Consider the following 22,883-nt stretch of genomic DNA (forward strand, 5'->3'; position numbering starts at 1 on the left):
TCACCTAAGGTCGAGAGCTTGAGACCAGCCAAGCCAACATGGAGAAACTCCATCTCTACTAAAACTACAAAAAAATTAGCCAGGCGTGGTGGTGCATGCCTGTAATCCCAGCTACTCGGGAGGCTGAGGCAGGAGAGTTGCTTGAACCTGGGAGGCGGAGGTTGCGGTGGGCTGAGATCGCGCCATTGCACTCCAGCCTGGGCAACAAGAGCGAAACTCCATCTCAAAAAAAAAAAAAAAAAAGGTAACAGTATTATCGTTAGAGGCCCACATACTACCAGGATAGAATGCCACATGTCAAGGGGGTGATGGGCTCTCCTGGAGCTGCCTGTCCCAGGCTCTCTGGAATCTACACTCACACCTCTGGGTAACACTCGACACATCTTACCATAATTACATATTCATCTGGCTCTCTAACCAGAATGTAAGTTCTTCCAGAGCAGAATTTATCTTGTCTTCCCTCTAGCTAAGAGCACAGTGCCAGCCAGAGCAGTCACCTGATAATGGCTGACAGAGTAAGGAACGCATGAACCCTTACCTTCCAATGCATCATCTCCAACTTCTTCATATGTCTGCCAAGAGACCAGAGATGTGGGTTAGGGGGATGGTGAAATCCTGGTCCAGGACCACAATGGCTTATTTATTTTATTTTAATTTTTTTGAGGTGGAGTCTAGCTCTGTCACCCAGACGGGAGTGCAGTGGTGTGATCTTGGCTGACTGCAACATCTGCATCCCAGTGGCAAGTGATTCTCCTGCCTCCGCCTCCTGAGTAGCTGGGATTATGGGCGCCTGCCACTATGCTCAGCTAATTTTTGTATTTTTGGTAGAGACAGGGTTTCACCATGTTGGCCAGGCTGGTTTTGAACTCCTGACCTCAGGTGATCCACCTGCCTCGGCCTCTCAAAGTGCTACTAGGATTACAGGTGTAAGTCACCGTGCCCGACCCACAATGGCTTATTTTAACAAGAGGAACTGGACTGCTTCAACTTTCCCTATTTTTCTGAAGCCCAAGCCCCTGTCCTGTCCTTACCAATCCCATCTTAAAGAATCACCTGTTTCTAGTGGAGAAACACAACCCAAGGGGACCAGCCTTGTCAAATCATGGTTACCTGCATGGTGCTCTGGGTATAGCCATACTGGGGGTAACTGTAGCTGTAGCTGCCTGTGTTCTGGTCATAGCCCCACTGAGCATAGTAGTTCTGGTACTGCTGATAATACTGGTTGTAGCTGTAACTGTACATCTGACTATATTCCACTGGCTTTACACGGCTCCTTAAATGAAGACAGAAACAAAAATAAACGTAAGCAAACATTTCCATAACACTGCCCATGTGGCCAGAGACTATTTTAAGTGCTTCATACTGATTAACTTTTTTTTTTTTTTTTTTTTTTGAGATAGAGTCTTGCTCTGTCGCCCAGACTGGAGTGCAGTCACGTGATCTCGGCTCACTGCAACCTCTGCTTCCTGTGTTCAAGCGATTCTCCTGCCTCAGCCTCCTGAGTAGCTGGGATTACAGGTGTGTGCCACCATGCCTGGCTAATTTTTTGTATTTTTAGTAGGGACAGGGTTTCACCATGTTAGCCAGGCTGGTCTCGATCTCCTGACCTCGTGATCCATCCTCCTCAGCCTCCCAAATTGCTGGGAGCCTGGCCACCAATTAACACTTTTAATCCTAAAAACAACCATATGCAATAAGTGTATCAATATTCCTGTTTTACAGATGAGGAAACTGAGGAATAGAGAGGTTAAGTAATTTGTCCAAAGTCACACAGCTAATATGAGAGTATGGCTCCAAGGACCATGCTTGTAATACAGGAGGTTTTAATGGATAGGTTTGTCTCTCTTACCAAACTTTGTCAGGACTGGCAAAAGGATATCCTGTTTAAAAAAAAAAAAGGGCTGGGCGCGGTGGCTCACGCCTGTAATCCCAACACTTTGGGAGGTGGAGGCAGGTGGATCACCTGAGGTCAGGAGTTTAAGACCAGCCTGGACAACATGGTGAAACCCTATCTCTACTAAAAATATAAAAAATTAGCTGGGTATGATGGCATGCCTGTAATCCCAGCTACTTGTGAGGCTGAGGCAGGAGAATCGCTTGAACCTGGGAGACAGAGGTTGCACTGAGCCTAGACTGCGCCACTGGACTCCAGTCTGCGCAATAAAAGTGAAACTGTTTCAAAAAAAAAAAGAAAAGAAAAGAAATGATGGACAGAAGTGGAAGGCTAAGGCAGGAGAATCGCTTGATCCTGGGAGGCCCAGCTAATTTTTGTACTTTTAGTAGAGATGGGATTTCACCATGTTGGTCAGGGTGGTCTTGAACTCCTGGCCTCAAGTGATCCACCCAAGTCAGCCTCCCAAAGTGCTGGGATTACAGGCATGAGCTACGGCGCTCCTCCTTTTATTTTTATTATGTATTTATTTATTTATTTATTTTTGAGACGGAGTGTCACTCTGTCACCCAGGCTAGAGTGCAGTAGGAGTGATCTCGGTTCACTGCAAGCTCCTCCTCCTGGGTTCACGCCATTCTCCTGCCTCAGCCTCCCGAGTAGCTGGGACTACAGGAGCCCACCACCACGCCCGGCTAATTTTTTTGCGTGTATTTTTAGTAGAGATGGGGTTTCACCATATTAGCCAGGATGGTCTCAATCTCCTGCCCTCATGATCCGCCCGCCTCAGCCTCCCAAAGTGCTGGATTACAGGCGTGAGCCACCACACCTGGCCTTTTATTTTGTTTTTTAAGAGACAGGGTCTCACTCTGTTGCCTGGGCTGGAGTGCAGTGGAGTGATCATAGCTCACTGTAACCTTGAACTCCTAGGCTCAATCAATTCTCCCACTTCAGCCACCAGAGCAGCTGAGACTACAGGAGCACACCAAGCACAGCTAATTTAATGTTTTTATATAGTAATTTACAACAAATAACATTTTTGGGGGAAGTCACTAAGCCTGATCTTCAATGTATTAAACACAGTTAAACCATAAAGAACCCCTAAATCATTGCTTTAAAAAACATGGCCATTTGGCTGCACACAGTGGCTCACGCCTATATTCCCAGCACTTTGAGAGGCCGAGGGAGGCAAATCATCTTAGGTCAGAAGGTCAAGACCAGCCTGGACAACATGTGAAACCCTGTCTCTACTAAAAATACAAAAATTAGCTGGGCATGGGGGAACACGCCTGTAGTCCCAGCTACTCGGGAGGTTAAGGCAGGAGAATCGCTTGAGCCCAGGAGGTGGAAGCTGAAGTGAGTGGAGATCATGCCACTGCACTCCAGCCTGAGCAACAGAGCAAGACTCCACCTCAAAAAAAAAAAAAAAAAAAAAATAGTTCAACTTCTCTTTTTTTTGTTTTTGAGACAGTCTTGCTCTGTCACCCAGGCTGGAGTACAGTGGCGTGATCTTGGCTCACTGCAACTCCGCCTCCCGGGTTCACGCCATTCTCCTGCCTCAGCCTCCCGAGTAGCTGGGACTACAGGTGCCTGCCACCACACCCAGCTAATTTTTTTTATTTTTAGTAGAGATAGGGTTTCACTGTGTTAGCCAGGATGGTCTTGATCTCCGGACCTCATGATCCACCCACCTTGGCCTCCCAAAGTGCTGGGGTTACAGGCGTGAGCCATCACACCCAGCTAATTCAACTACTCTTAGGGTAGAGTTTGGTTCAGCATTTCTCAGCCCTGGATCTATTGACATGGAGGGGTGGGAGGCTGTCCTATGAATTGCAGGATGTTTAACAGCATCCTTGGCCGATACCCACTAGGTGCCATTATTAGTACATCCTTGGTTGTGATAACTAAAAATGTCTCCAGATGTTGTCAATGTCCCCTGGGAGGCAAAATCATTCCAGTTGAGAATCATTAATTTGGCTAAAGGATAAAAGATCTGGCTGGGCACAGTGGCTTACACCTGTAATCCCAGCACTTTGGGAGACCAAGGTGGGCAGATTACTTGAGCCCAGGAATTCGAGACCAGCCTGGGCAACAAAGCAAGACCTTATCTCTACAAAAAATACAAAAATTTGCCAAGCATGGTGGTGTGCACCTGTAGTACCAGCTAATCAGAAGTCTGAGATGGCAGGATCACCTGAGCCTGGGGAGGTAGAGGCTGCAGTGAGCCATGATCTCTAGCCTGGGTGACTTTGAGGCCCTGTCTCAGGGAAAAAACAAACAAAAAATCCTACTCAGAGAAAAGTTCGGAGTTGTAAGGGAAAAAGATTTTCTACCTAGCATGACAGGTATAATAGTGAAGTATATAATGTTCTATAGAGTGTCTGGAATATTTTTCTTTTTTATTTGAGACGGAGTCTTGCTCTGTCGCCCAGGCCAGAGTGTACTGACACCATCTTGGCTCACTGCAACCTCCGCCACCCAGGTTCAAGCGATTCTCCTGCCTCAGCCTCCTGAATCGTTGGGACTACAGGCATGCACCACCATGCCCGGCTGATTTTTGTATTTTTAGTAGAGATGAGGTTTTGCCATGTTGGCCAGGCTGGTCTCGAACTCCTGACCTCAGGTGATCTGCCCACCTCAGCCTCCCAAAGTGCTGGGGTTAAGGCGTGAGCCACTGCGCCTGGCGGAGTGTCTGGAATACTAATTCTTATCCATTCCCACAGCATGGAACACTCACAAGAGGGTTGCAGTTTCATTAATATAAATAAGGCTAAAACCGGAAGTGATTTTTTTCCCTTTGCTCAAATATTATTAATTCTATGAATAAGTTCCCAACAGTGGGATTACTGGGCAAAGAGCAAGGACATCAGGTATGGACAGCCAAACAGCTTTTCCAATGCTGTCACCAGTATGTCTGAATGCATCAGCCTTTCCAAATCATACTCTATCCCCAACTATAAGTTTCTGCAGGAGTGGGGCTAGTTCAACTCCAGCACCCACGGCCCGGCAAACAGCAGGCATTCAGTACTTGTGACTTGAATTGAATCCCCCCTCAACCTCCCATCCAGCGTATGGATGCCTTGATTCTCAGCAAACAAAAGAGGAGTGTCTGGCGGGGAGTCTAGAGTCTCTCTACCTTCCCTGCAGGACTCACGCTTTAGGGATTGCCACGCTCAGCCGCACAGGCTTAGCCCCCAGTCCCACTGCTCCCTGGCACTCCGTCAGGGCTCGCTTCTGTTCCAGTTCATCTGTGAATTTCACAAAACCATAACCCCTGCATGAAAAAAATAAACAATTTAGATCACAAATGTGATGAAAGTCTAAGAATGGACACATGAAAAAGAAGTAAAGATAAGAAGGTGGGCAGGAATGTAGAAAGGAAAAGAGGCTGAGGAGAGAGAGAGAGAGTCCATTAAACTAGAGGAAGAAAGGAAAGTCCCATCAACGGGTGTCCACATAGTGTCAAGATTCAAGTACAGACGATTCTAAGATCTACAGGAACTCCCACGTTCAGTTCACCATCCTCCTTGATACCTTCACCCCTGGGGAACATTCCCAAACAGGAGCTTCCCTGACACCCTGCTGGAAAGTAGCTAATAGAAGAAAATTGAGCAAATATTTACAGTCTGCCCTGTATGCCAGGCACTGCACTAGACACAGGATGCAGCAGTCACAGAAAGACAACGTTCCTGCTCTCCTGAGCTCTAATTCTAGCAGCGGGATAAATTACTGCAAGCTAACATTTAATAAATATTTATTGTCCTAGCACTGTGCTGAGCATTTTCTTTTTTTTTTTTGAGATGGAGTTTTGCTCATGTTTCAAAACTCCATCCAGGCTGGAGTGCAAAAGCGTGATCTCGGCTCACTGCAACCTCTGCCTCCTGGATTCAACCGATTCTCCTGCCTCAGCCTCCCTAGTAGCTGGGGTTACAGGCACCTGCCACCATGCCCAGCTAATTTTTTTTTTTTTTTTTTTTGAGATGGAGTCTCACTCTATCGCCCAGGCTGGAGTGCAGTGACGCATCTGGGCTCACTGAAAGCTCCTCCTCCTGGGTTCACACCATTCTCCTGCCTCAGCCTCCCGAGTAACTAGGACTACAGGCACCCGCCACCAAGCCCAGTTGATTTTTTGTAATTTTTTTTGTAGAGACGGGGTTTCACCGTGTTAGCCAGGATGGTCTCAATCTTCTGACCTTGTGATCCTCCTGCCTTGGCCTCTCAAAGTGCTGAGATTACAGGCGTGAGCCACCATGCCCGGCCTGTATTTCTTTTAAAGTAGAGATAGGATTTCACTATGTTGGCCAGGCTGGTCTCAAACTCCTGACCTCAGGTGATCCACCCGCCTCAGCCTCCCAAAGTGCGGGGATTACAGGTGTCAGCCACCATGCCCGGCTCTTCTGTTTTTTTTTTTTTTTCCAGATGGAGTCTCGCTATGTCTCCCAGGCTGGAATGCAGTGGCACGATCTCAGCTCACTGCAACCTCTGCCTCCCAGGTTGAAGTGTTTCTCCTGCTTCAGCCTCCTGAGCAGCTGTGACTACAGGCATGCACCACCATGCATGGCTAATTTTTGTATTTTTAGTAGAGACAGGGTTTCACCATGTTGGCCAGGCTGGTCTTGGAACTCCTGACCTCAGGTGATCTGCCCACCTTGGTCTCCCAAAGTGTTGGGATTACAGGCATGAGCCACCGCGCCCAACCTGTGCTGAGCATTTTCTCAGGGTGATCTCATCAAACTGTCTTAACAATTCTACGAAAGTGGTATCCACATTTACTGAAGAGGTAACCAATTCAGGGAGATTTAACAGCTTGCCCAAAGTCATAGCAGAATCATGATTCAAGCCACACCTGTTGGACTGTCAAAGCCTGAACATGTAACTACCATACTGATCAAGAATGAGCCTTTCTTGAGGTTTTTCTATTTCCATTTTTTTCTTCTTTTGAGAGGGAGTCTCGCTGTTACCCAGGCTGGAGCACAGCTGCGTGATCTCAGCTCACTGCAACCTCTGCCTCCTGGATTCAAGCAATTCTGCCTCAGCCTCCCAAGTAGCTGGGACTACAGGCGCGTGCCACCACGCCCGGCTAACTTTTGTATTTTTTTAGTAGAGACGGGGTTTTGCCACGTTAGCAAGGTTGGTTTCAAACTTCTGACCTCAGGTGATCCATCCACTTCAGCCTCCCAAAGTGCTGGGATTATAGGCGTGAGCCACTGCGCCAGGCCAACTTTTTTTTTTTTTTTTTTAATGGAGACTGAGACTCACTCTGTCACCCAGGCTGGAGTGCAGAGGCATAATCTTGGCTCATTGTAACCTCTGCCTTTCAGGTTCAAGCAATTATCCTACCTCAGCCTCCCAACTAGCTGGGACTACAGGTGCACACCACTACACCTGGCTAATTTTTTGTATTTTAATAGAGACGGCATTTCACTGTGTTGCCCGGGCTGGTCTCAAACTCCTAAGCTCACGCAATCCGCCCACCTCAGCCTCTCAAAGTGTTGGGATTACAGGCATGAGCCACCACGCCCAGCCTGAAGTGAAACACTTCTTTTTTTTTTTTTTTTTTTTTTGTGAAACGGAGTCTCGGCTGTCGCCCAGGCTGCAGTGCAGTGGCATGATCTCGGCTCACTGCAAGCTCCGCCTCCTGGGTTCACGCCATTCTCCTGCCTCAGCCTCCCGAGTAACTGGGACTACAGGCGCCCACCACCTTGCCCGGCTAGTTTTTTTGTATTTTTTTAGTAGAGACAGGGTTTCACCATGTTAGCCAGGATGGTCTCGATCTCCTAACCTTATGATCCGCCCGTCTCGGCCTCCCAAAGTGCTGGGATTACAGGCTTGAGCCACCGCGCCCGGCCATGGAACACTTTTAACTACACTGAAAGGCTCAGTAACAATAACAAGCAAAACAGCAAACACCTATAAAGCATTTCAAATGTTGACTTATTTATATTATATCCTTTAATCCTTACATCAACCCTACCAGCAGCTATTATTAATCAGTTCCATTTTACAGATGGGACTGTAAGGGTCATGGAGCCTCAATTCTACCATACTGGCATTCTCCCTCACCAGTATTGGAAATGGGATTCGAACCAGGCAGTTTGGCTCCAAAGCTTGTGGTCTTAACTGCCGTGCTGCATGGCCTTTCTAAAACATCTCCACTCAGGAGAGAAATGCTGAAACTAACACAGTTAAGCATCAGTAACAGGTAAGGCCTTACTTAGACACGCCTGTCTGGTCCAAAACCACCTTGCCTCCCCGACAGGAGGGGTAGACTTTGACGAAGAATTCATACAGCATGCCATCATCCACGTCTGGGGTCAGGTCCCCCACAAAGAGGGAATACTCAGGGCTGAGGAGAAAGAACAAGAAGATTCAGAGGCAAAGACCAAAACCTCTGCTCTGAAGAGCTCTGTTGCATATTCCAGGTAAACCTCTCCCAGGCCCCTTAAGGAACACATTTGATAGGTCTACTGAATCAGGCCCTACTTTGTTTCATTAGAGCAGTCCTGGCAGAAGAGTTATAGAAATAGTCCCTGCCCCAAATCCCTCACCCACTCCACAGAACTTGTCTGACTTCAAGTATTACGTGAGTGCAGCCACCGTGTCCAGCCGACCTTTGTTATTATCTTATTTCAAGTATGATACATATTCCTTATACAATAAGAATACACAAGGCCGGGCGCGGCAGCTCACGCCTATAATCCCAGCACTTTGGGAGACCAAGGCAGGTGGATCACAAGGTCAGGAGTTCAAAACCAGCCTGGCCAAGATGGTGAAATCCCGTCTCTACTAAAAATACAAAAATTAGCTGGGCGCAGTGGCAGGCGCCTGTAATCCCAGCTACTCGGGAGGCTGAGGCAGGAAAATTGCTTGAACCTGGGCGGCAGAGGTTGCAGTGAGCCAAGATTGTGCCACTGCACTCCAGCCTGGGCGACAGAGTGAGACTCCATCTCAGGAAAAAAAAAAAAAAGAATACACAAAAGAACAGGCCAGGCGCAAAGGCTCACACCTGTAATCCCAGCACTTTGGGAGGCCGAGGCGGGCGGATCACAAGGTCAGGAGATTGAGACCATCCTGGCTAACACGGTGAAACCCCTACTAAACCTCTACTAAAAATACAAAAAATTTAGCCGGGCATGGTGGCGGGAGCCTGTAGTCCCAGTTACTCAGGAGGCTGAGGCAGGAGAATGGTGTGAACCCGGGAGGCGGAGCTTGCAGTGAGCTGAGATAGCGCCACTGCACTCCGGCCTGGGCCACAAAGCAAGACTCTGTCTCAAAAAAAAAAAAAAAAAGGCCGGGTGCAGTGGCTCACGCCTGTAATCCCAGCACTTTGGGAGGCCAAGATGGGTGGATCACTAAGTCAGGAGATCGAGACCATCCTGGCAAACATGGTGAAACCCCGTCTCTACTAAAAATACAAAAAAATTAGCCAGGCGTGGTGGCGGGCACCTGTGGTCCCAGCTACTTGGGAGGCTGAGGCAGGAGAATGGCGTGAACCCAGGGCAGGGGGAGCGGAGCTTGCAGTGAGTGGACGTCACGCCACTGCACTCCAGCCTGGGCAACAGAGCAAGACTCTGTCTCAAAAAAAAAAAAAAAAGAATACACAAAAGCACAAAGAAAAACAAAATTGCTATAACCCAACCACTTGAAGGCACTCACGAGAAATGCTTTGATAGGTATACTTTTATCTTCTTTTCTTATGGCTTTTCTTCTAAAATGTTCATAAATACGATCCATCGTATTTTGTTTCTAGTATTTTTTTTCACTTTCAACATATTGCCAACATCTTGACATGTCAGTATGCTGCAATATGACTTGTCAGTGGATATACAGCATCCTAACTAATGACCATAATTTAATCACTTCCCTACTATTAGGTTATTTGGGTTTTCCCCAACTTGAGTCATTATATGCAATACTTCAATGAACACATCTGAGGCTAATCTTTGCACACATCCATGAATAAATCCTGAAAAGTTGAATATAGGGTTAATGCATCTAAATGTTTTTTAAGTTTTTGGTACAGTTTTAATGCTTTCAAATGGCAACCTGAAATTCCAATCAATTTATGTTGCAATAACAGGTCAATTCATTGGGTTTCTTTTTTGAGACAGGTTCTCACTCTGTTGCCCAGGCTGGAGTGCAGTGGCACGATCATGGCTCATGGTAGCCTTGATCATTGTAGCCCTCTCTGGGCTCAGGTGATCCTCCTGCTTCAGCCTCCTGAGTAGCTGGGACTACAGGTGTATGCCACCATGCTCAGCTAATTTTTGTATTTTCTTGTAGAGACGGGGTTTTGCCACATTGCCCAGGCTATTCTTGAACTCCTAGGCTCAGGCACTCAGCCTGTTTTGGCCTCCCAAAGTGCTGGGATTATAGGTATGAGCCACTGAACCTGGTTAACAGGGCAATTCTTATTGAATAAAACTTCAATACTGTGAGGAGTAGCAGGGTGGGAAGCCAGGGGTAGGGACCAAATACAGAAAAGCCAGGGCCTTGCATGAAGCACACCAGGAAGGTCCACCAGCAAGGAAGGGAGAAGGGCGTTGTCCTTCAGGAGGGGACCAAGTGCAGCCAAACCGGCTCCCCTCCTCCTATATGGCAGTGATGGGCACAGTGACATATGTTATGTCTGTCTAGACATGACTTTGTACCTACCTGTTATCTGGTTGTTTCCCATAAGTGGCATAGTTCAGTTTAAAACGTTTCGCCTGGAAGTTTAAAAACAAACAAACTAAAACAGAGAAAGGTGTTTCAAGAGTTGAACAATATTTGAAAAAAACTGAAATAAATTACCTTGGCCAAAACATCTCCCCCTCTCTAAGCCTCAGCTTTTTCTCCTGTATAAAATGAGGGGGTTGCACGGATGACCGCTAAGGGCACTGCCAGCTCCATGGTTCTATGAGCCCAGGTGTGCCAGCTGGTGCAGCTGTAAGCTAAGTAACTGTGGGAAGAGCAGAATGCAACTCTCTTGAAATGTGTCCTTGCTGCTGCCAGCCTATCCTAGTTTCTCAATCAGGCAAGAGGTCTATAGTTTCAAGTCTTCTGTTATGGGAGGCAGTGATGCAGAATGGAAAGGCATGGATTTGGGAGGCAACCAATCTTCAGTCTGAATCCTGGCTCTGCCATTTACTACCTGTGTTGCCTTGGGCAAGTTATTTCAATTCCCTGAGCTTCAGTTTCCTGGGCCTATAAAGACAACAATGCCTACTGTACAGGGTTGTTACAGGATTATATAAAAAAAGTATACAGTAGAGATTCAATAGATGGTAGTAAGCAATGACAATAATAATGGCAACATCATCATTATCTCAATGTCCTTACAGGTGTGGCTCCTGGAAGGGGTTTCCCATTAATTTTATGCAAACACTTCTCAGCAGTGGCCAAATCTGCGAATTCTACAAAGCAGTAGCCAGCTGGGATCCTGGAAAAAAAAGCAGAGAAAGAAAATGGTTACAGATAAAATGGCTCAAGATGAGGCCAGGCGCAATGGCTCACACCTATAATCCCAACAGTTTGGGAGGCTGAGGCAGGCGGATCACTCAAGGTCGGGAGTTCAAGACCAGCCTGGCCAACATGCTGAAACCCCATCTCTGCTAAAAATACAAAAATTAGCTGGGCATGGTGGCGCACACCTGTAGTCCCAGTTTACGCAGGAGGCTGAGGCAGGAGAATTGCTGTAACCCTGGAGGTGGAGGTTGCAGTGAGCTGAGATCATGCCACATTGCTCCAGCCTGAGCAACAGGCTGGTTTGCGACTTAAAAAAAAACAAACAGGCTCAAGATGGGTCTTAGCCTTGAAGGGAGAAAGAAACGGTTTTCTAATCTGAGTCAACACTGTTTTTGTTCCCTGCCATACCCCAGCTCAGACCTAATTTACAAACATGAATATAAGGATGCCCATCTGGGCCAGTCCAAGATTCATTCATCTTTATTTATTTATGAGACAGATATCAGCTCAATCTCAGCTCACTATAACCTCAGCCTCTCAGGTTCAAGCAATTATCCTCATGAATACTTGGAATTACAGGTACCCACCACCACGCCTGGCTCATTTTTGTATTTTTAGTAGAGATGGGATTTTGTCATGTTGGCCAGGCTGATCTTGAACTCCTGACCTCAGGGGATCCACCCACTTCGGCCTCCCAAAGTGCTGGGATTACAGGCGTGAGCAAAGGCACCTGGCCCCAGACTCATTTAGTAAACATTTATTTATGCATTTTATCATGTGTGAATACTCTTGCCAAAATTGTATTATGCAATCCCATCAAGCCTTTAGATCTAATAACCAGTTTCCAGGAAATTTTAGGGACAGACTATGCAAACCACCACAAGTAAACAAATGAATCCAGAAAGTATGATTTTTTTTTTTTTTTTCTTCCTGAGACCGAGTTTTGCTCTTGTTGCCCAGGCTGGAGTGCAATGACGCAATCTTGGCTCACCGTGACCTCTGACTCCTGGGTTCAAGAGATTCTCCTGTCTTCACCTCCCAGGTTCAAGTGATTCTCCTGCCTCAGCCTCCCGAGTAGCTGGGATTACAGGCATGTGCCACCATGCCCAGCTAATTTTGTATTTTTAGTAGAGATGGGGTTTCTCCATGTTGGTCAGGCTGGTATTGAACTCCCGACCTCAGGTGATCCGCCCACCTCGGCCTCCCAAAGTTCTGGGATTACAGGCGTGAGACACCACACTCGGCCTCGGAATGTAGCATCTTATAAAGACAACTAGTCTTACCTCTTTAAAAAGCTAAAGAGGGGGCCAGGCGCGGTGGCTCAAGCCTGTAATCCCAGCACTTTGGGAGGCCGAGACGGGCGGATCACGAGGTCAGGAGATCAAGACCATCCTGGCGAACATGGTGAAACCCTGTCTCTACTAAAAAAATACAAAAAACTAGCCGGGCGAGGTGGCGGGCGCCTGTAGTCCCAGCTACCCGGGAGGCTGAGGCGGGAGAATGGCGTAAACCCGGGAGGCGGAGCTTGCAGTGAGCTGAGATCCGGCCACTGCACTCCAGCCTGGGAGACAGAGCCAGACTCCATCTCCAAAAAAAAAAAGCTAAACAGTATGAGGAAAGAAAGAGGTTGGCTTTTGTACATTAAAAGAGACTCAGAAAAACTAAATGCAATTCAGGTTCCTGGATTGAATTATAATTCACTAAAAAAATATTGTAGGGACAATTACAAAAATTTAAATGTAGACTTGCTATTATATGGTATTAGAGAATCACTGATAATTTTGTTAGTGTAATAGAAGCATTGTGGTTACATAAGAAAATGTCCAGTTTCTGGCAAGATCGCAGAGATACTTAGCAGTGAAGGGACACAATGCGCTCTACTGCCCAGGCTGGAGTGTAGGGGCACAATATTGGCTCACTGCAACCTCCATCTCCTGGGTGCAGGGGATCCTCCTCCCTCAGCCTCCTGAGTAGCTGGGACTATAGGCGCCCACCACCATGCCTGGCTAATTTTTGGATTTTCAGTAGAGATGGGGTTTCACCATGTTGGCCAGGCTGGTCTTGAATTCCTGACCTCAGGTGATCCACACACCTCGGCCTCCCAAAGCACTGGAATTGTAGGCGTGAGTCACCATGCCCAGCCTACAATTAACTTTCATATGGCTCAGGAAAAGAAATTATCAGGCAGGCGCGGTGGCTCATGCCTGTAATCCCAGCACTTTGGAAGGCTGAGGCAGGCGGATCACAAGGTCAGGAGATCAAGACCATCCTGGCTAACATGGTGAAACACCATCAGTACTGAAAAATACAAAAAAAAAAAATTAGCCAGGTGTGGTGGTGGGCGCCTGTAGTCCCAGCTACTCGGGAGGCTAAGGCAGGAGAATGGTGTGAACCCGGGAGGTGGAGCTTGCAGTGAGCCAAGATCACACCACTGCACTGCACTCCAGCCAGAGCGAGACTCCGTCTCCAAATAAAAAAAAAAAAAAAAAAAGAAATTATCTAGCAAATATAGATAAATGTTTATTTTTTCTTTTATCTTTGTTTTTTTTTTTGAGACAGAGTCTCAAAAAAACCCGATAGACTGTACCTAACCAGGGGGTGTCTGTGAGATTCTGAGCATTCTATCTTTGAAAGAGTCACTAAGAGACATAAGTAAGAGAATATGACAACCGAAGAGATTTATACTGAAAAATGTCAAATTTTTCTTAACATCACCCTATAAAGCTATCACCAATAAAAAGATGAGCCTGGGCAAGATGGGAAAACACCACCGCTACAAAAAATACAAAAATTAGCTGGGTATGGGTGGAGTGCACCTGTAGTCCCAGCTACTTGGATGGGTGAGGCAGGAGAACTGCCTGAGCCCATAAGATTGAGGCTGTGGTCAGCCTTGTTCACGCAACCGCACTCCAGCCTGGGCAACAAAGTGAAACCTTGTAAAAACAAAACAAAACAAACAAACAAAAGAAAACCAAATCACAAAGCTGGTATGTGCCAAAGTATAGAACTGAATTCAGGAGTCTGACTATTTATTTAAGAGACAAGGTCAGGCCGGGCACAGTGGCTCACACCTGTAATCCCAGCACTTTGGGAGGCCGAGGCAGGCAGATCACAAGGTCAGAAGATCGAGACCATCCTGGCTAACATGGTGAAACCCCTCCTCTACTGAAAATACAAAAATTGGCCAGGCTCGGTGGCTCACGCCTATAATCCCAGCACTTTGGGAGGCGGAGGCGGGCAGATTGACTGAGTTTAGGAGTTTGAGACCAACCTGGGCAACACGGTGAAACCCCATCTCTACTAAAAATACAAAAAAAAAGTTAGTCAGGCATGGTGTTGTGTGCTGTAGTCCCAGCTACTCGGGAGCCTGAGGCAGGAGAATTGCTTGAACCCGGGAGGCAGAGGTTGCAGTGAGCCGAGATCGCACCACTGCACTCCAGCCTGGGTGACACAGCAAGACTGCGTCTCAAAAACAAAAAAAATACAAAAATTAGCTGGGTGTGATGGTGTATGCCTGTAATCCCAGCTACTCAGGAGGTTGAGGCACAAGAATCACTTGAACCCGGAGGCAGAGATTGCAGTGAGCCGAGATCATGCCACTGCACTCCAGTCTGGCGACAAAGCAAGACTTCATCTCAAAAAATAAATAAATAAATGAATTAACCAGGCAGGCCTGGCGCGGTGGCTCATGCGTGTAATTTCAACACTTTGGGAGGCCAAGGCGGGTGGATCACGAGGTCAGGAGTTCTGACCAACACGGTGAAACCCCGTCTCCACTAAAAAAAATAAAAATAAAAAATAAATAAATAAATAAATTAGCCAGGCATAGTGGCACGTGCCTATAATCCCAGCTACACAGGAGGCTGAGGCAGGAGAACTGCTTGAATTTGGGGAGGTGGAGGTTGCAGTGAGCTGAAATCTTGCCACTACACTCCAGCCTGGGCAATAGAGCGAGACTCGTCTCAAAAGAAAAAAAAAAAAAGCCAGGCGCGGTGGCTCAAGCCTGTAATCCCAGCACTTTGGGAGGCCGAGACGGGCGGATCACGAGGTCAGGAGATCGAGACCATCCTGGCTAACATGGTGAAACCCCGTCTCTCCTAAAAATACAAAAAAATAAGCCGGGCGAGGTGGCTGGCGCCTGTAGTCCCAGCTGCTCGGGAGGCTGAGGCAGGAGAATTGCGCGAACCCGGGAGGCGGAGCTTGCAGTGAGCAGAGAGCGGGCCACTGCACTCCAGCCTGGGCGACAGAGCGAGACTCCGTCTCAAAAAAAAAAAAAAAAAAAAAAAAAAAAAAGACAAAAATTAGGTGGGTGTTGGCCAGGTGCAGCGGCTCACACCTGTAATCCCAGTACTTTGGGAGGCCAAGGCGGGCGGATCACAAGGTCAACAGATCAAGACTATCTTGGCCAACACTGTGAAACCCCATCTCTACTAAAAACACAAAAATGAGCTGGGCGTGGTGGCGCGTGCCTGTAGTCCTAGCTACTCAGGAGGCTGAGGCAGGAGAATGGCTTGAACTCGAGAGATGGAGATTGCAGTGCGCTGAGATTGCGCCACTGCACTCCAGCCTGGTGACAGAGCAAGACTGTCTCAAAACAAAACACCAAGATTAGAGAAAAGGAGAAAAGACCCAAGAAAAAATAATATATAATATAGCCTGGGTGACAAGGGCAAAACTCCATCTCAAAGTAAAAAAAAAAACAACAAAAAACAAAAAACAAACATGTAAGAAACGAGAGTTCTAAATCTTATTTCTGGCCGGGTGCGGTGGCTCAAGCCTGTAATCCCAGCACTTTGGGAGGCCGAGACGGGCGGATCACGAGGTCAGGAGATCGAGACCATCCTGGCTAACACAGTGAAACCCCGTCTCTACTAAAAACACAAAAAACTAGCCGGGCGAGGTGGCGGGCGCCTGTAGTCCCCGCTACTCGGGAGGCTGAGGCAGGAGAATGGCGTAAACCCGGGAGGCGGAGCTTGCAGTGAGCTGAGATCCGGCCACTGCACTCCAGCCAGGGCAACAGAGCAAGACTCCGTCTCAAAAAAAAAAAAAAAAAAAAAATCTTATTTCTTTTTTTTTTTTTGTGAGACGGAGTCTTGCTCCTCGCCCAGGCTGGAGTGCAATGGCACAATCTCGGCTCACTGCAAGCTCCGCCTCCCAGGTTCATGCCATTCTCCTGCCTCAGCCTCCAGAGTAGCTAGGACTACAGGCGCCCGCCACCACACCCGGCTAATTTTTTGTATTTTTAGTAGAGACGGGGTTTCACCGTGTTAGCCAGGATGGTCTCGATCTCCTGACCTCGTGATCCACCCACCTTGGCCTCCCAAAGTGCTGGATTACAGGCGTGAGCCACTGTGCCCGGCCTCTAAATCTTATTTCAATAGAGTAAAGCTGGTCCCAGTGGATCATGCCTGTAATTCAGCAATTTGGGAGGCCAAGGCGGACAGATCAACTGAGGTTAGGAGTTCAAGGCTAGCCTGGCCAACATGGTGAAACCCCGTCTACACTAAAAATAGAAAAAATTAGGCCAGGCGCAGTGGCTCATACCTGTAATCCCAGCACTTTGGGAGGCCGAGGCAGGCGGAGATCAGGATATTGAGACCATCCTGGCTAACACGGTGAAATCCCATCTCTACTAAAAATACAAAAAATTAGCTGGATGTGGTGGCACATGCCTGTAGTCCCAGGTACTCAGGAGGCCGAGGCAGGAGAATTACTTGAACCTGGGAGGCAGAGGTTGCAGAGAGCTGAGATTGCACCACTGCACTCCTGCCTGGGCGACACAGCAAGACTCCGTCTCAAAAAAAAAGAGCCGGGCGTGGTGGCAGGCACTTGTGATTCCCAGCTACTGGACAGTCTCAGACAGGAGAATGGCTTGAACCCAGGAGGCGGAGGTGGCAGTGAGCCAAGATTGTGCCACTGTACTCCAGCCTGGGCAACAGAGCGAGACTACACCTCAGAAAAAAAAAAAAAAAAGATTAAAATGTGAGAATCTATGCCAGTGTTTTATTTATTTATTTATTTTTGTGACAAAGTCTCCCTCTGTCGCCCAGGCTAGAGCGCAGTGGCACGATCTCGGCTCACTGCAACCTCCGCCTCCTGGGTTCAAACAATTCTCCTGCCTCAGCCTCCCAAGTAGCTGGAACTTTAGGTGTGTGTCACCACACCTGGCTAATTTTTGTATTTCTTTCAGTAGAGATGGGATTTCACCATGTTGTCCAGGCTGGTCTCAAATTTCTGACCTCAAGTGATCTGCCCGCTTCAGCCTCCCAAAGTGCTGGGATTACAGGTATGAGCCACTGTGCCCAGCCTATGCCAGTGTTTTAAAAAGTAGAAAGTGTTGGCCGGGCGCGGTGGCTCAAGCCTGTAATCCCAGCACTTTGGGAGGCCGAGACGGGCGGATCACGAGGTCAGGAGATCGAGACCATCCTGGCTAACACAGTGAAACCCCGTCTCTACTAAAAAAAACACAAAAAACTAGCCGGGTGAGGTGGCGGGCGCCTGTAGTCCCCGCTACTCGGGAGGCTGAGGCAGGAGAATGGCGTAAACCCGGGAGGCGGAGCTTGCAGTGAGCTGAGATCCGGCCACTGCACTCCAGCCCGGGTGACAGAGCAAGACTCCGTCTCAAAAAAAAAAAAAAAAAAAGTAGAAAGTGTTACAGAGGGGGAGGAGGGAGGGATGGAATTGGGAGTTACACCTGATGTAAATGATGAGTTGATGGGTGCTGACGAGTTGATGGGCACAGCACACCAACATGGCACAAGTATACATATGTAACAAACCTGCACATTGTGCACATGTACCCTAGAACTTAAAGTATAATAAAAAATAATAATAATAAGGCCGGGCGCGGTGGCTCAAGTCTGTAATCCCAGCACTTTGGGAGGCCGAGACGGGCGGATCACGAGGTCAGGAGATCGAGATCATCCTGGTGAACACACCGTCTCTACTAAAAAAAAATACAAAAAACTAGCTGGGCAAGGTGGCGGGCACCTGTAGTCCCAGCTACTTGGGAGGCTGAGGCAGGAGAATGGCGTAAACCTGGGAGGCGGAGCTTGCAGTGAGCTGAGATTCGGCCACTGCACTCCAGCCTGGGTGACAGAGCGAGACTCCGTCTCAACAACAACAACAACAACAAAATAAATAATAATAATAATAATCATAAAAAAGAAAGTGTTACAGAATGAATTTTCATACCAGTAGCTAATTATCTGGGATTTTCTGCTTAGAAGAGCAAGAAGAGAAATATTTAGGTGGGCATTATTTACCAGTCAGAAAAATCTTTTCCTAGGTAATGGGGTTCTGAATACACAAAGTATCTTTCAAATGTCTCATCTCTACTTTTAAACCATTTGATGTTTTAGCAGGCCACCTGTAGTAGAGTACCTAGAAAAGAGTGGCTGCACTAGCAAATGGATAATTCCCTAAGGAAAACTAAGACCTCAAAGAGAAAGAAGAAAATGGAGGCAATAGAGCACCACTATCTGAAAACATTGTGTATTTGGTTTTGTTTACTTATTTATTGTCTTATTGCCCACTAGAATGTAGTAAACTCCATGAGCAGGGGCTATATCTGGATTATTTCAGCCAGGAATCTAGAACAGTAGCACATAGTAGTATCTCCGCAAACAATTTTTTTTTTTTGAGATGGAGTTTCGCTCTTATTGCCCAGACTGGAGTGCAATGGCATGATCTCAGTTCACTGCAACCTCCACCTCCCAGGTTCAAGCGATTCTCCTGCCTCAGCCTCCCAAGTAGCTGGGATTACAGGCATGCACCACCACGCCCGGCTAATTTTTGTATTTTTAGTAGAGATGGGGTTTCTCCATGTTGGTCAGGCTGGTCTCGAACTCCTGACTTCAGGTGATCTGCCCTCCTCACCTCCCAGACTGCTGGGATTACAGGTGTGAGGCACCCCGACGGCCTCCACAATTTTTTAAATGAATGGCATAAAAGTTAAGGGCCCTCATGAGCTTTCAGGATAGACTCAAATTCAAGTCCTCATTTGTTATTTATTATATTATTATTATTTTTTTTGGGACGGAGTCTCACTCTGTCACCCAGGCTGGAGTGCAGTGGTGCAATCTCAGTTCACTACAAGCTCCGCCTCCCGGGTTCAAGCGATTCTCCTGACTCAGCCTCCCAAGTAGCTGGGATTATAGGCACCCACCACCACTTCTGGCTTTTCTTTTTTTTTTTTTTTTTTTTGAGACGGAGTCTCGCTCTGTCGCCCAGGCTGGAGTGTAGTGGCCACATCTCAGCTCACCGTAAGGAGCTTACGTTTGCGTAAGGAGCGCCTCCCGGGTTCACGCCATTCTCCTGCCTCAGCCTCCCGAGTAGCTGGGACTACAGGCGCCCGCCACCGCGCCCGGCTAGTTTTTTGTATTTTTTTTAGTAGAGACAGGGTTTCACCGTGTTCGCCAGGATGATCTCGATCTCCTGACCTCGTGATCTGCCCGTCTCGGCCTCCCAAAGTGCTGGGATTACAGACTTGAGCCACCGCGCCCGGCCTTTTTTTTTTTTTTTTTTTTTTTTTTGAGACGGAGTCTCGCTCTGTCACCTAGGCTGGAGTGCAGTGGCCCGATCTCGGCTCACTGCAAGCTCCGTCTCCTGGGTTCACACCATTCTCCTGCCTCAGCCTCCGAGTAGCTGGGACTACAGGCGCGCACCACCACGCCCGGCTAATTTTTTGTATTTTTAGTAAAGACGGGGTTTCACCGTGTTAGCCAGGATGGTCTCGATCTCCTGACCTTGTGATCCGCCCGCCTCAGCCTCCCAAAGTGCTGGGATTACAGGCGTGAGCCACCGCGCCCGGCGGCTTTTTGTATTTTTAGTAGAGAGATGGGGTTTCACTGTGTTAGCCAGGATGGTCTCCATCTCCTGACCTCGTGATCTGTCTGCCTCAGCTTCCCAAAGTGCTGGGATTACAGGTGTAAGCCACCGCACCAGGCTTTACTGCAACTCTTAATTAAGCCTCCTCATAATAGTACTTACTTACCTCAGAGGTGTCTGAGGTTTTAAGAAGATAATAAATGTAAAGTGCTTATTACTCAGCAGATAGTAATCTGACTATACTTACTGAGCATATGCTATATGCCTGACACTGTCCTAATGATGAATGTGAATTAACTCATTTAATCCTCACCATAACTCTAGGAGATACGTGCTGTTATTATTTCCATTTTTATACTCAAAGCAAATGAGACACAGCAGTTAAGTAACTTACCCAAGATCATACAGTAGAAATAGTTTTAAAACCCAGTCTCGCTTGAGTCCTGCCTTTTGTTTTTTGTTTTTTTTTTTTTGAGACAGAGTTTTCCTCTTCTTGCCCAGGCTGGAGTACAGTGGCACTATCTCGGCTCACTGCAACCTCCGCCTCCCTTGTTCAAGCGATTCTCATGCCTCAGCCTCCCCAGTAGCTGGGATTACAGGTGCCTGCCAACATACCCAGCTAATTTTTGTTATTTTTAGTAGAGACGGGGTTTCTTTTTTTTTTTTTTTTTTGACCATCGCATAGTGAGTTTATTTGTGCTCTAAAATAATATCAACAGGCACCTTTCCACTGAGTGACTTCATGGGTCATGGCCAACATAGAACTTGGATAGGAAATCCTTCGGCCTTGGCGCTTTTGTTTCATGGAAGAACCGCATAACATGTGTCCGCTGCTTCCATACTTTGTTTCTTCCAGTTCCATCTTTCCCTTAATGACCAGAAGATCAACCACCCTGGGGTCTGTGACGTGGGCATTCTTCATAAACATTTCTCGGACTTTATCCCGTCCCATTTTGACAGTGATGTCCAGCTGGAATTGGTGTACAGTGTTCGGCACCTCCCGATACCAAGCGCGGTAGAGCTCGCGCACCCTCCGCTTGGCCTCGTTCATGTCCTGACTGAAAATGGGCTTCACAAAAGTGCTGGCGGTAGAGGCAGCTTGGCGGACGCCGCTCCCCGCCATCTTGCCAAAGTATCCACTCCCAAGACGGGGTTTCACCATGTTGGCCAGGCTGGTCTCAAACTCCTGACCTCGGCCTCCCAAAGTGCTGGGATTACGGTGTGACCCACCACGCCTGGCAAGTCCTGCCCTTAAGCTACATGCTATCCTTCCACTCATTAGGGCCTCAAAATGTTAGCCGTTATAATTTTACAGTGACTATCACTAGGGGTAGTGAGAAGCCATGACTACGATGTTTACATTCTCGTACAGGACAGCTGCAACGAGATGTATTAAGGGAGACCTGAGATGAGACTTACCCAGTGAGGCGGTTTCGGATAATTTTGACGCTCATTACCGTCTCCCCCATGGTGGCAAAAGCTCTGGAGATGAAGTTCTCATCCATGTAGGGTTCCAGCTGCGTGAAAACAAGAGCGTAGCGGCTCAGGCTGGCAGCCGGGCTTCCCACTCCGGGTTCCAGAGCCCCTCTCCGTCAGCCCAGGGCTGGCTACGCGCCGCTGGGGGAGCGAGCGGCGAGGTTCGCCTCCGCTGAGCGGCCCGAAACCCCAGCTCCTTTGGTTCAAGCTTGCCCGCCTTTAGGGAGCCTCCCCTTGGACCTAGAAACCCCACTCCTCCAGTCCTAAAACAGCGCGCCTCAGTCCTTGGATTCCTCCCATTCTATGTCCCCAAAGCACCACCTTTCCCTCCCACGAACCCAGGGGGGGCCCCAGGACCCCTAGCCTCACGGACTCAGCTTTTTCACTTAGATGCTGGAATCCGCTTCTGTGTCACCAAAAAGAACCCGGTCACACGTCTGCCCTTTTTGGGATCCCAAGTCCCCTCCTCCTCAGACACTTCCTCCCTCGCGAAACCGAGATGCTTCCTCGTCCTCTGACCCTGGACTACTACCCTCACTCACGTCGCCCATCCACAGGCTGGCCGCCATGCCCGCACACCCGGGTGGGGCTTTGCGGGAGGGGCTCTGCGGGCGGGGCTCAAAGGCCCGCGCGGGCGCCAATGCTGGCTGCACAGACCGCTACAGAGCATGCGCCTCCGACACCTTCTGCGCAGGCTCCTGAGCTCAGCGTCCAGGGTCCGGCCGGGTATTCAGCTCCGAGTTTCTCCTGCAACCCGCTGAGCGCTGGGCTTCCGGATCGCGGTGGGCGGAGTTCAGGCTGGAATGGGGCGGGCCAGATACCACCTTTCCCAGGCGGCTCGGTTACCTGGGTTTATTTCTGACTTTATATATTTAGAAAACAAACAAAACCACACACACACAAACACACACACACATACACTCTCTTTTGACTTTATATAGAAAACAAAACCACACACACATATACACACACATATAATTACAACATTAATATATGCTCGTTAGGGCCGGGCATGGTGGCTCACGCCTGTAATCCCAGCACTTCAGGAGGCCGAGGCGGGCGGATCACGAGGTCCAGAGATCGAGACCATCCTGGCCAACAGGGGGAAACCCTGTCTCTACTAAAAGTACAAAAATTAGCGGCCGTGGTGGTGCGCGCTGGTAGTGGAAGCTACTCGGAAGACTGAGGCAGGAGAATCACTTAAACCCAGGGGGCAGAGGTTGCAGTGAGCCGAGATCGTGCC

The 22,883-nt window shown here is 48.1% G+C and overlaps 1 protein-coding gene and 1 pseudogene across 2 annotated transcripts in view; both read right to left on the reverse strand.

Moving 5' to 3' along the window:
* The window catches only part of TRNAU1AP (tRNA selenocysteine 1 associated protein 1), a 30,034-nt gene extending 7,620 nt beyond the window's left edge, over nucleotides 1–22,414 (reverse strand). Inside the window, exons 1-8 of one of the 2 annotated variants that reach the window (XM_007979763.3) lie at nucleotides 22,183–22,414; nucleotides 21,584–21,681; nucleotides 11,210–11,309; nucleotides 10,544–10,596; nucleotides 8,103–8,234; nucleotides 5,043–5,162; nucleotides 1,111–1,273; nucleotides 539–572 (exon numbers count right to left, since the gene is read on the reverse strand). In XM_007979763.3, the coding sequence (XP_007977954.1) occupies nucleotides 539–572; nucleotides 1,111–1,273; nucleotides 5,043–5,162; nucleotides 8,103–8,234; nucleotides 10,544–10,596; nucleotides 11,210–11,309; nucleotides 21,584–21,681; nucleotides 22,183–22,209 (727 nt within the window). In that variant the 5' untranslated portion in view covers nucleotides 22,210–22,414. The remainder of the gene's footprint in view (nucleotides 1–538; nucleotides 573–1,110; nucleotides 1,274–5,042; nucleotides 5,163–8,102; nucleotides 8,235–10,543; nucleotides 10,597–11,209; nucleotides 11,310–21,583; nucleotides 21,682–22,182) is intronic. The other variant, XM_007979765.3, reaches the window with a different exon arrangement.
* LOC103225256 (NADH dehydrogenase [ubiquinone] 1 alpha subcomplex subunit 6-like) lies at nucleotides 19,969–21,566 on the reverse strand (annotated as a pseudogene).
* Nucleotides 22,415–22,883: the final 469 nt, after the last annotated feature.

This window comes from Chlorocebus sabaeus, chromosome 20 (genome assembly GCF_047675955.1).
Source record: "Chlorocebus sabaeus isolate Y175 chromosome 20, mChlSab1.0.hap1, whole genome shotgun sequence".
Lineage (NCBI taxonomy): Eukaryota > Metazoa > Chordata > Mammalia > Primates > Cercopithecidae > Chlorocebus > Chlorocebus sabaeus.